The sequence below is a fragment of the Apteryx mantelli genome, chromosome 26 (genome assembly GCF_036417845.1).
Source record: "Apteryx mantelli isolate bAptMan1 chromosome 26, bAptMan1.hap1, whole genome shotgun sequence".
In the NCBI taxonomy this organism is placed as follows: Eukaryota; Metazoa; Chordata; class Aves; order Apterygiformes; family Apterygidae; genus Apteryx; species Apteryx mantelli.
Genome location: NC_090003.1, coordinates 5,236,285 through 5,249,320, shown reverse-complemented (window position 1 = coordinate 5,249,320; position 13,036 = coordinate 5,236,285). Strand labels below are relative to the sequence as shown.

General features: G+C 43.6%; 1 protein-coding gene across 2 annotated transcripts in view; it reads left to right on the top strand.

Moving 5' to 3' along the window:
- RERE (arginine-glutamic acid dipeptide repeats) overlaps window positions 1-8,207 on the top strand; it is a 174,220-nt gene extending 166,013 nt beyond the window's left edge. For both annotated transcript variants that reach the window (XM_067310840.1, XM_067310839.1), the window contains exons 19-21: window positions 3,284-3,430; window positions 3,881-4,061; window positions 5,146-8,207. In XM_067310840.1, coding sequence (XP_067166941.1) covers window positions 3,284-3,430; window positions 3,881-4,061; window positions 5,146-5,179 — 362 coding nt within the window. In that variant the 3' untranslated portion in view covers window positions 5,180-8,207. The remainder of the gene's footprint in view (window positions 1-3,283; window positions 3,431-3,880; window positions 4,062-5,145) is intronic.
- The last annotated feature ends 4,829 nt before the right edge of the window (window positions 8,208-13,036 follow it).

Genomic DNA, 13,036 nt, shown 5'->3' with positions numbered 1-13,036 from the left:
ATGGGAGTTGCAAACAGTTATTTTTTTGGGATGGTGCAGAGCAACTGCACAGTAGTAAAGTAAATGATAGTACAGTAATTTTTATTGAGACTGTACACTATCTCTATAAAAGGCTTTCTGTTTTTTTACTGCTGGAGTCCTAGAGTGCCACGTTACAGTGGCATCTGGTGTACAGGTGCAGACTCTACTGAGCGAAGGGGATTCACTAGGAGAAATGTCATGGAACTGGTAGCACTGCTGATGCTAATGGCTGTTATACTGTGAGTTACAGCTGGAAGGGAGCTCAGACTGGTGTTCCCATACTGGGACTGTAAAAAATCAGGAGAGAAAGACTTCATCTCCTTAGCCCTTTGACATGCAAACCATCTGGCTTTAGATGAGTTGAAATTCTCTGTCACCATTCTTATCAGAACTGTCTAAGTTTATGGGTTGGCAGCTTTTTAGTTACAGTTTTGTGATTTACATGATTCTTGTGGAATTTTTTTTCAGTATGTTTAATATTTTCAGAAATGAATTGGTGCCTTGTTCATTTCTAAAGTAAGCTACAGAGTTAGTCCTCTGAGCATGTCACGAATCTGGAAGATGGAGCACTAAACTGAAGTTTTTATATTTTCTGGTAGCAGACTGGAGAGAACACAGCAAGCAAGGCACCAGGTGCAATAGCAGCCAAGTCAGAAAAAGAAAGCAGTCCAAATACATAAAGTGCGGCTCCTGGTGCAGCTGGCTACAAATGTACTGTTTGTGCAAACAAATACAACATACTTCACCTTGGAGTATATGCATTAAACATAATTGGGATGCCTGCTTTCTGGAGTAGGGAAGGAATTTGAGTGTGGTTGCAGAAGCAAGATAGTATAGCAAGGAAGTCAGCAGGGTCTTGTGAGATTGTCAGGAGATGCAGGTAAGAGATGATTGCATGGAGGATCAGTGTTCTTCAAGCTGTTTGCTGTGGTCATTGGCTGACATTGACTTTGTGCAAATTATGGGCAGGCTTGTCTATACAAGGATTCCCTCTCTAGGTGAAGTAGTTTACCACCTCTGTGCAGATAAGTCTGGATGCTCCCCAGTTATTTGTTCTGGACACGAATGTGGCTAATATGCTCTCAGCCTCAGTCCAGAGAGTAGGGAGAAACTGGTGCAAGCAAACCTGAGTCATTTAGTCTCAAGTCTCTCTTACCTGTACTTGAAAAGTAATTTGGATTTAATTTTGGATGCTAAGTTAAAACATAGTTAGGGGCTCTTGAGTGTGTCTCCAAATAATTCTTGCTATGGAGTATCTCCACAGGTGGGTAAGGCCCTAAACTGCTTAACAAATTGTCTGAAAATAGATAAATCTTTGGAATGAGGTGGAGCAGACGTATTTTCAGGCTCAGTTGTCTGGGTGCAGCCAGCTGCCTGAATGCAGTTACTTGTTGGAGTATTCTCATGAGAAAGTAGACCTGTGCGTCTCCTTAGTAGTGAGGATGAACCGAGTATGAAATGACCACCCACTTCTGCTCTGGACCAGGTAACAACTGAGGGAGAGCAACGTTAGCTGTGTTTTATTCCTTTCATAGGCAAACTCTGAGCAGTTCAGTATGCAGGGATTTCAGGTGAGCTGATGAGCAAGTGTTTCTCAGGTTTTGTCGGTGTCTGCCCCTGCCCACCCATCTTAGTGAAGTGACGTTAGAGAGGTTGTCTGCAAGTGACCCTTTCCACGCAAGGAGGGTAACAACATCTTTTGCAAACAAAGTTTTTTTGCCAGCTTTCAGCCTATCAAGTAGTATTAGTAAAGTCAGTAGGGTGCTTAAGTGTTTCTGTCCTAAATATTGTTAGTGATCCTTCGATTTTGTACATATAAAGAGGAAAGAGGGAGTTTGGGGAAAAAGCTTTGTAAATGTTGTTTATCTTCGTTGTGAACAGATCAGAGTTCTCACCAGACTGATGGTTTTAAAAAAAACATATTGTTTCCCTGTTGTGATGTAACTGATGCTGTAGTAAATTCTGCAGTAGATTCTGCAGTTCTCTGCTATTGTTTTGCTTCTCCCAGAAACAGTTATCTGAGTTCAGCGTATTTCTTCCTAGGCTTATTTATGGGAGCAGATCTGTAATAAAATAGTCATTTGCACTGATAGACAGAAATGGGATTGCTTATTTCCAAAATCTTTAGGACTCTCCTGAAACCCAGCTGAAACAATCCTGTTCATAGCCATATACTTGAGGTCGCTTGTAAAAGCCAAGAACAGGAGGTTCCTAGAAGGAGAGCATGGAGAAATAACATTGGACCCAGAGACCCTGGGAATGAGAGGTGACCTTATATAAAACAGCAGTGCAGAGTTTGAAGAAAAGGCTGGCATGGGTTTGTCCAGCTGCTTTTGGTTTTGGCTGTTTTTGTTTTTCTTTTTGTATCTGTTCTGTTTGCTGGAATAATAATTGTCTTAAATTTGGAGGGTAGTTTGTTGAATGCTTAAAACGGGGGCTCTTGCCAAAAGAAGCAGTCCTGCTCACCCATGGCAGCTTATTGCTATCCCTGAACTGCCCTGCTGTTGTGCCAGCACTGCTGTTGCAGAGTTTGGGGTGGAGGGTGGAATGGCGTATGCACAGACTTGGAGAAATATAACTTATTCCGGGTCAAGTTCCCCAGGCCAGTCCATTGCACAAGCGCACCAACAGGCAGTGGTAGTGAAGAGGTGGGAGCGAGTGGCTAGGAGGTGAAGAGCAGACTGCATTTTTCAGAGACAGAGTCAGCATGAGATGTTTGCCAAGAACCTGTGCACGCTGAACATATGGGGACAATGTAATTATGATAATCAATTAAAATCTGTACAGGGAGAGATCTTGCAAGACCAAGTAAAGGCAAGAGCAATCCTGTGCAGCAAGAGTTTCTTCTAAGTCTTCAGTGTTGAACAGCAACATCTCAATTTGCCTATATTAGGCTGAGCAGGTCTGATTAGCAAGGACTGCTGCAGTGTGTAGGGAGGTTGGAAGAAACAGCTGAAAATGAAAGCTTAGGTGGTTTTGCTATTTGCTGTTTCCTGTCACTTGGTGGATTTCTTTTTCTTGTTGAAATTAAAAGCTGTGGGTTGTTGCTTTAACAATTAAGACTGTTTGGCAAGCAGATGTCGCTTTAAACACTTGAAGATAGAAAAGTGGGTTTCAAATTGGATGGAGCTAAGCTCCTGGTAATTACATGCCAATTAGGCCAAATGCGGATCCAGCTCAAGTGGTAACAGGGCTTTTGATCTCCCAATAGTGATGCTTCCCCAAGCAGTTGATTGCTTTCTTTTTTTTCCTTGTTTTAAAGGTTCAGCAGGACCTGTTCACCCGCTGGTGGATCCTTTAGCCGCTGGGCCCCATTTGGCACGCTTTCCCTACCCACCTGGGACCATCCCCAACCCATTGCTAGGGCAGCCACCTCATGAGCATGAAATGCTCCGGCATCCAGTCTTTGGTGAGAGCATCTTATGGACCTCTTTGGAGGCTGATCTTTGATCTGCACCGTCATCTTTTCTCCCCGGGCATAGTATTTCTTGGAAGGGGGGGGTTGGAGGAGAGGAGTTGAGCTGTAACTTCACAGTTCTGATTCTTTCCTGATTATGCTGGCTGATGTGTGTACATTTTCAAGGGAATGGTATAATTCTGGAGACAAACGTTTTTAATACATCCTCTGGAACTGAATGGCTGTGGCATCTGTGATGAAACGGTGAGTGTAGGCCTGGATTGAGAGGTCAGGACGCTACTCTGCTCACTGAGGTGTTTACCATGTAATCCTGGGCAAGTTGCTCCCTTTTGCTGGCTTGAAAAAAAAAAAAAAAAAAAGGCGTGGGGTGATAACTCTGTGCAGCCCGCATAGCAGGAACAAATGCATGTTTGTGAAAGTGTGTAACTCTGTCTGTCATAGGTACCCCTTACCCACGAGATCTGCCCGGTGCCATTCCACCTCCTATGTCCGCAGCCCACCAACTGCAGGCCATGCATGCTCAGTCAGCAGAGCTGCAAAGACTGGCAATGGAGCAGCAGTGGTTGCATGGGCATCCTCACATGCATGGTGGTCATCTACCAAGTCAGGAAGATTATTACAGGTGAGAGGTGCCATGAAGGCTTTTGGAGACTGTGCTCCAGCTTCCTTCATCTTTTTCCACATCCCTTCCTTTTTCTTTCTTCTGAATTACTGCCTTCCTTACTGTGTGCTGAGGTATTAACTTGATGCACCCATGGAGGATGGTGAAGCTGCAGTAAGATCTGATTTGGGCATAGATGGGCAGATGGGAAGCTAGGTCAAAGTTACTGGTACAAGAGGTGGACTAGCTGACTCTTACATTGCGGGACTACTGCTGATTGGGCTTTTTTGTGTGTGACACTTATGATCTCTGCTTCCACATCTCTCATACTTCCTTGAGAAAGGTAGAGGAAGAGGGTGGGTAAAAGCTTTATGAATGAGAAGTGGGGAGGAATTTATCTGCCAATAAATCTGAAGAAATGACTAAAGGCAACAGGAGGTTGAAATGTGTCAATAATATGCATCCCACAATAACAGCTGAGAAGGTCTTGGTGAATCATGTGAGTTCTTTCTCCCCAGAATGCTATATGGTGTTTATAGTAGAGTGGTTCTCTTCCTGGACTGCCTTACCTGACACCACCTTATTTCCTATTTGGCAATGGTCACTGATGATATGTCAGCTCAGAAGAAAAAGCCTCCAGCACTGAGCAAGCGTCAATTCTGCATATTTGCACATAGTAAGGATCTATAGGACACAGCATATTAAATACCTACCTTAAACTGTTCTAGCCTGGTGTTTCAGTCCTTGTTTCTGCCATCCAAAATTGCCTGATGGGTTTGTACCATGGGGGCAGCCAGTCTACCTGCTGCTGATTGTCATTTCGTGTGCAACTGCAGATAAAGCTAAATCTTGATGAGCTGGCACTAGTGATCTTGCTCACATGTAAGGAGTGCTTCAGTAGAGAAAGGTCATCACCTCCTTCCGTGACAGATGGTGTTATCAGTGCTGTTACAGTGGTTCTCATTTTGTGCTGAATGATCAGAAGTCCTGTTCCAACCTCTCCCCACTTCAGGGCACCCGGGCAAGGTTAGCAGGAAGACAAGCTGTCACTGAAGTGTCATGACACCTCCTTCATTTGTTAAAATGAGTTTTCTTTCTCTTTCAGTCGACTGAAGAAAGAAGGCGACAAACAGTTGTAATAAATTATTTATTTGTAATGCTGGCTATGGAAACCCCAGTCCTTGGGAAGGAATGGAACATTTTTACATACAATAAGAGCTACAAAAGGAAAAGAATATCTTATAAAGATTTCTTTATATATTTAAAACAGAAACAACCACCCAACAAGTAGAGACTTATCAGCATAGTGTTCATTTGTAGAGAAGATTTCTCAAGACTGGTGTGGGTCTCCCTGCATGACAACGTATTCAGAAGCCTATTGAAAATACAGGACTGTATGGAATATTCAGAGAACTTCCTGCAATCTTGTTTTTTTTCTTATTAGTTTGTTTTGAGTAGGTGCTAGAATCAGGTTCACAATACAAGTCACTGTGCGTGAAGAGACACTCAATGCATCTATATCTATTTAAAAAAAAACAAGGATTGCAAGTAGGTGACATAACAAGCTCTGAATCCAAGTGCTATAATAATAAAAATCTACTTTTATTTTAATACATTGTAGGAAATCTTCATAATTTTAAAGAAAGCTCAGTTCTGCAGCATGGCTTTTTAAGTCTGTAAATAACTTTTTGGGTAGAGGGGAGAAACAAAACAAAATTCCAGAAACATTTATCTTGATTTTCAGTAACATCACAAATTGTGAATTCCTACCTGGTGTTGACAGAATACAGAGTTGATTTTTTAATAAAAAATATATATAATTATCCCTTTAATTAAAGGGAATGATGGGTGTCAATAATTTCAAATGGGTAAAAGCTTGAAATTTGGTTTGGTATCAACAATAAGCATTAAAGGGAGTTGCAGGGATAATGTTGCAAATGACTATTTCTGTTCTTGGTTTTGGGTTTTTTTTGTTTGTTTGTTTTGTTAGTGTTACATCTCTCTGTTCTGCAGATGATTTCTGTTGAGTTGGGTTTCTCAGCAGTACAGGTGTCCTTGGAACTAGCTTACCATTTTGATGCCTACTTTAAGGGTTAATCTTCAATCTGGCTGTAATATACTTCTTTCCATTACCTTTTGAAACTTAATCTAACTACATTGGTTTTAGACTATCCCTTATGGAATCAGTAAATATCAGCAAAAGTTCAAAGAAATAATCTCTTCTAAAATCCTTTTAAAAAAATGTTCCATGGCTCAAACTAGTACAGCCAGAATTTTGTATGCATGTGCATATTTTTGAAGGATTTGCTCTTCCTGGCCTTTTGTGTTTGATATATTTTTAATAAAAGTGGACTAGGCAACTGGTTAGTGTTTTTGAAGTTGTTTTGCAAAGATCAGTTTCTATTTCTGCTTGGCTTTTTTTAGTTTCATTTTATGTAAACAAAAGCTTTTTAGCTACCACCACAGTTCCGTATCTCAGGAACTTACTGCTTTGAGATTAATCGGATCTATGGACAGTAACATTTACTGACTCCCAAAACAATAGGTCCGCTCAGAATAACTCCGGTTGGCTTAGTTCCCATGTGGATGGTAAAAGGAGAGGCATACACAGAAGGCCAGTGGGCATCATTTTTGTAGACAGCTCTGCTAACTATCTGGACAGAATTTTCCTTTTTTATTGTTTTGCCATGTTTTTTGCCAGAGCAGAGGGCGATGCAGCCAACAGACATCTGAATCTGCCGGCCATGTTATCTACCGGTGCATAACTTCCTCCCCATTATCTCCCTTAACTCACGAGGGCTCCGTCTCTGCTGTTGTAGACTGTTAAATGTGGTGGTCGTGTCATAGGCTGTACTGAGCCATGTTTGATAAACTTGTAGTTAATCATTTATTTTAACGGAAGGCATGGCAGGACAGTGCATCCGCTGCATGGGCCTCAAATCAGTGTCAGTGTGTTAATGCCAGAAGGTTACTGCTGAACAGTTAGTAACATCAGTTTATGAATTAAAAGCTGGTATTAGGGTATTCCAGGCCCGTTTAAGGTAAGAGTGTCACTGGAGAGAGAGGGGCCTATTTCAGTTGATTCTGACCTTCCGTCTTTTTTCTATCCTCCATTCCAGATTTCTCAACGCTAAGGAACTGCAGTAGCATTTAATCAGTTCCATCTGCTATGTTTGAACTCTCTGCGAAGGCGTTAGCAGTAACAGCTAGTATTCCTGAGATTTGGAAACCGTGAGGTCAGCCTAGAATCACGGATGGTAAAGTTTTCTTCAGTCAATGCCTTTAGTCTCTGTCTGCAGTGATCAGGTGAAATAGTTAATAGTTTTCTAGTGAGTAACATTTTTAATGTTTGCTGGAAGAGCTAATAAGATTGTCCTGCCCAGCAGAGAGAGCACCTCAATTTACTTTAAAGAGATAATTAAACACATTTCAGTTAAAATCCTCCCCTCTTCCCATTTTTACCATGTGGGATTTGGGGACTGGGGAGTTCAGCCACTTCAGCCATTTCTTCTGACCCTTCTCTCTTGCTGTTATTTTTTAATCTATAGTTCTTAATAAAAAGTTGCTAATTCCTACCTGTGGACCTCTCTTTCTCTCCATGTTTTTCAAAGTGTTGCTTTGCAGTCTATATTCAAAAGCTATTAGTTGATCCTGTTTTTTTCAGATAAGCATTCTGATTATTTGAATATTGTTTTATGTTCACATTCAGCAAAGAAGCACTGAGGTTCTTCCATTTTAGACCAGTGATTAACTACAACTTTACATGCAGTGGTTTTTGAAAACATCTTGGTGTTCAATGCCCTTGTTAAAACAACCCAAACCTTTTGATTTTCTTTAAGAAATCTTTTTCCTCTGTTTTAAAGGTTTATTTTTTAATTTTGCTTTAGTGTTTTTGAAACGTCTCTGTTGTTCTATGTCGTCATGGTTGAGCTTGTTTCACTGCACCGTTAAAGCAGAGTGTACATTCTGACTGCTACATTTATATATATCTTGAAGCTTAATGTATATATGAGTAGTTTGCCATGGGATAACACAGTGTAAACAGAGTAGAAACCCAGAAATCGTGACTTCTGTGTTCTCTCCATTTGAGTATTTTGTAATTTTTTTGAAATATTTGTGGACATAAATAAAACCAAGCTACACTACAGCAGCCAGGTTTGCCTGCAAGCCAAATGTGTCTGTTGATTGTTGTTAGTGGGAAAAGAGTATTTCCATCTGGGGCAATACAGATTCCAGCATGGCAGTCTTGTCTGTTTTAAGGCTGTCCTGTCTCTTTCTTTGGCCTTATTTTTTCCTTAGAGGTTATTTCAATTTTAATATAAAGTACATAAAGCACCAACATTATGTCCAGTTCCAGAATGTATTCTGCCCGCCCAAGGCTTATTTATGCTCTAGAGTCATACTGCATCGTTTCTGTATTTTTTTCCATAGTTAAGCAGTCAAATTGAAAAGAACAAATGTGCACGGATGTTCTGGTTGTCATGACTTCAGGGGCTTTCTGTGTACAATGGTAATGTATTGTTGCCACTAATCTGTCTGAGCCCAAAAAAGTAGTTAAAATAAAATGAAGTATGTGGAGAAGCTCTCATTGTATTAGCCAAAGAAAAGTAGAAAAATAAGAGCTGCTAAACCAAAAGAAGGCAATTCCCTGGGTTTCAGCAGAGTAGAAAAGACTGCATACTGTCATCTCTCTATAATTTAGCTTGTGAACCAAAAGTGTTGGAAAATAGCAAGGGAAAATCAGGCCTGGTGACTCATGAAGTATAACCTTGAAATTAGAATAATAGTACACTAAAATATACCCCAGTACCTGAGGTTTTCCATGCATCCTGTTTTCCAAGAGAGGTGTTACTTTCTGCGGGTAGAGTCTTCATGCACACAGCTGAAACAGAGCTGGCAAGAGATGCGTTTCACAGTGATGGTAATCGCAGAGTGGAGGGTGCGCAGTAACTCACTGTCTGTTCATTGCCTGCTGAAAAGCAAAAGAATACTTTCAGATTGCATACAGTTGTGTGTGTGTACATTTGTAATGGCTCCCTCTTCTCCATTTATCAGGGATTATAATGTGTTTGCATGAGCTGTTTGGGTGTTCCATATTTGCAGTTTCTGATAATCAGTGTCTCCAAAGCTAAAGAAAATGTTGCAGCGCCACAGAGAGAGAAGGTGAGTACCTTTACCCAGTAAACGTTTGGTCAGAAGGGAGACAGTGAGGCTGCATTCTTGATCTGGTTCTGCTTTGTGTTTTGATAAATGATTTTTCAGAAATAGTGAGGTGTCCTGACTCCAGTTCAAGCTAATTAGTGCTGTGAATACAGAGAGAAAAGTGCCCTGGTGTTTCAGTGTGCTTGAAGGAGACAGAGCAGTATTTGTGACAAATTGCAAGGGAGTTTGGAGCTGCATATTTCAAGAGCCTGCTCTATTTATACCCTGTGGCATTTTGAAAGGGAAGGTCAGTTCTGTCTACTGGAAATAGCTTCTTAAAGTGCTTTTTCCGAGGCTGGCTTGAACATTTGCTATGGTCTTTATTTTGACACATTTTATTTCTTTCTTTTTTTTTCTTTAATTCCTTGTACTTAACAGAAAACTCCAATGAGCTCAGGCTGCCTTCCCTTGCTTGCTACAGGTTGTTGAGTTTGCAGACTTAAAATGATGAACCTTGCAGGGACGAGGCTGAGGAGGGTTTTTATTACTGCGTAAACTGAACGACGTAGTTCCTATTGCAACGTTGGTCTCACGTTAATGATGCCTTGGCATCGCAAGGCTGAAGAGGGGAGAGCCATCCCTCGCGTGGCTTTGTTACACGTACGGTACCAGACTTGCTTTTTACCAGTGACGGCACCAGAATCAACAGCGGCTGCAGGATTTCTGTCCAGTCTGGGCCACGGGCAGCTTTTTGCAGCATCCATTTGTTTAGGTAGAAGGAGAAAAGGAGAGGTTGGCTTTCTGTTTGGGAGTTTGATTTTCTGTCCTTCGAGCATGAAACGAAGGTAGTTCTTGTGTTGCTGTGAGATTTCTGTTCTTTTTAGATGTTCCTGTGTGCTCGGTTCGGTCACTGAAGAGCTTTACGAATTGCTTTTAGGCAGTAGTAATGAGAGGTGGAAAGGCGAACGAGAAGGGGAAAGGCAAAGCAGCTTTTTACACAGGTGTGCACGCACGCACATTATTTATGGAAAGTTTTGTTCTAATTATTCCAGGGAAAGGGCAATGAAATTACACTCCGGGCAGGTGATTAAGTTCTCAGCTTCCTGTCGCTTTTGATCACGGAGGGAATTCACGCGCTGAGGGCGGCGCAAGGCTCGTTCGTGTCGTCGTGGGCACGGCCGAGCCTAGGGCAGCGCAAGCCGGCATGCGGCTCCGTCCCGCCGCGCTCCGGCGCTCGGCGGCAAAGCGGGGAGGGGGCCGCCATCGAACCTGCTTCGTGCCCCGGTGCAGATGGTGTCTGTCTGTCCCCAGCAGGGGGTGTGGGGGGGTGGTGTGTGGGTGTGGGTGTGTGTGCGCGCACCTGTGCGTGTGGAGAGCGCTGACGAGCCGCAGCTGGGCCCGGCTGCCTCACGGGGCCTGGAAGGTTCCGGCAGGCGCCGGCGGGCGGCAGCAGGACGGCGGCAGGCAGGTAGGAAAGGGCCTTTTCTGCCCCGCGGTGAGGTCAAGGGAGGCAAGGGAGGCGGAGGGAGGAGGCAGGAGCTGCCCCAGGGGCCCACCCGGCCCTGCGCTCGCTCCGCACGCGGCCTCTGGCAGCAGAGCCGCTGCGCCCGTTCCTTCGCCTGTGGCGCGAAGCCCAAGCGTGAGGGTGGGGCGTCCCAACGCGCCCCTCCTGGCGGTGTCCCCCAAACCCCAGGGGGGCTGAGCCCCCCCAGGCCCCTCCTGGCGGTGTCCCCCAATCCCAAAGGGACCCAGCCCCCCCCCCCGCACCCCTCCTGTCGGTGTCCCCTGGTCCCCAAGGGACCTGCCCCTCCTGGCGGTGTCCCCCAGTCTCCAAGAGACCTGGGCCTCTCCTGGCAGTGTCCCGTGGTCCCCATGGGACCCAGCCGCCCCGTGGGCCCCTCCTGGCGGTGTCCCCCAGTCCCTATGGGACTTAGGCCTCTCCTGGCGGTGTCCCCCAGGCCCCTCCTGGCAGTGTCCCCCGGTCCCCATGGGACCCAGCGCCCCCCCGAGCCCCTCCTGGCGGTGTCCCCTGGTCCCCAAGAGACCCAGGTCCCTCCTGGCAGTGTCCCTTGGTTCCCAGGGGAGCAGGGTGGCCTGTTCTGTGCGTTCAGTCCACGCTGCTGTGACAGGTGCCCTTCCAGACGTCCCGCTCACTTCCTTTTCTGCTGGCAGTCCCAGGTATTTTTTCTGCCTTGATGTCACTTGTGATAGAGATAAGCTTGAGAAAGAAAGGCTTGTTGGTGTTTGTATGGGTAGGGTGGTTCCTTACCCTAACTGTCCCAGAAAGACTCTGGAAGGAAGAGCTTTCTGGGTGCTCTGCATATACAAGTCATCCTTTGCAAACTACTTTTTCTCTTATTTTAATGCAAGGTAATTAAGCCTGATTTTCCTCATGGTGTTGACTTTGCAAAAACAAAATGGAGCAAAAGATTAAAAACGACATATTGCAGACCACAGCTCCTAAGTGGGCAATTTGGATAGGCTGTTTTCTGTTCTTTACAGATGCTCATCTCTATGAAAGTGGTAACTTCGCCCTACAAAATCAGCTATTTCTATATTTGTACAGAATATACTTCCTGCTTGCCCTGTTCCTATTCACCATCCTCTCTTCTTTCTCCCTCTTTCTCTCAAAAGGAAAAAAAGTGCAAAAATCTGGTAAAAAAAAAAAAAATTTGTCTGTATATACTATTTAGACAATTTGCAAAACTGTATCCTAAGAATGGTCACCCTTGCCATCTGTACAGATACACCAGCGAATGCCAGTGCAGAGCAGGTTTCTGAAACAACATAGGCATTTCTTCCTTTGCTCTCACAAATAAGAGAAATGAGCCATCCAGTAAACATGGTTAAAATCCACTTTCTGGTTGGATGAGTAAAGGGAGGGGTTAGGCTAAGCTTACACTGCTCTACAGAAGGTGAAAAGGCACTATAAAAACAATATTAAGCATCTAGGGAGTGAAGGACACTTGACAGGTAGAAGTCATACCCAGACCCATACCCAGACAGGGTTTGATAATTCCACTGCTTGCGCATCACTCAAAGGGGTTTTGGAAGTCAAAGAGTATGTAAATATTAGGGAACTAAACCAAGCTCAGCTTTGATGTAGGCATGAATAGCTTTACTGATACTAACATTAATGAAGTAGCCCCTCCTTACACATAAGCACTCTTAAGCACAGTAATTCAGAGGTACAATTGTCATACTGAAAGACCCAGAAGAGGTTCAAGTAATGGGTCATGTTACTCCATTCTTTTACTCTGGATGATTTTGTTGGGACTTTTCAGCTTTTGAATCCTGCATTTCAACGCCATCTCATTACTTGTTAGTTCTTTAAATATTTTTTCCATGTTCTTACCTCCCACAATGTCACCAGAAAGAACCAGGCTCTGCAAGGAAGTTGCTTAGCTTATAGGGACTTAGCTTACTATAGGGACAAGGTTGAGTTTCCTGTATCAAGGAATGTGTATATGGGAGTGGAAATTAAAGAATAAATTGATGTCCTGGCCTTGGAAAATAGCTGTGTGTGGAGCTGCATTTCACTTTGCCTGGGGACTTGGTTTTGCTGGAACAGACTATTAATCGGATGTGTGAGATGGAAATTTCTCTTACATTAGCACTTGTTTGAATAAACCCTGATTACAAAGACTGGACAATTACAAGTAAAGGAATCTAGCATCCTGGGTCTGATGATGTGGTTGAATGTATGCCTTCAAAATACTCAGCCACAGCTCTGGGCGGGGAGGGTATCCATGTTAGATTGTTTTATTGTCATCTGTTAGATTGTCATCTAACGTTTTACCTTTCTGTTGGCTTCCCTCCAGTCCTCTTCTTCACAGCTTAATGTTTGGTTTTTT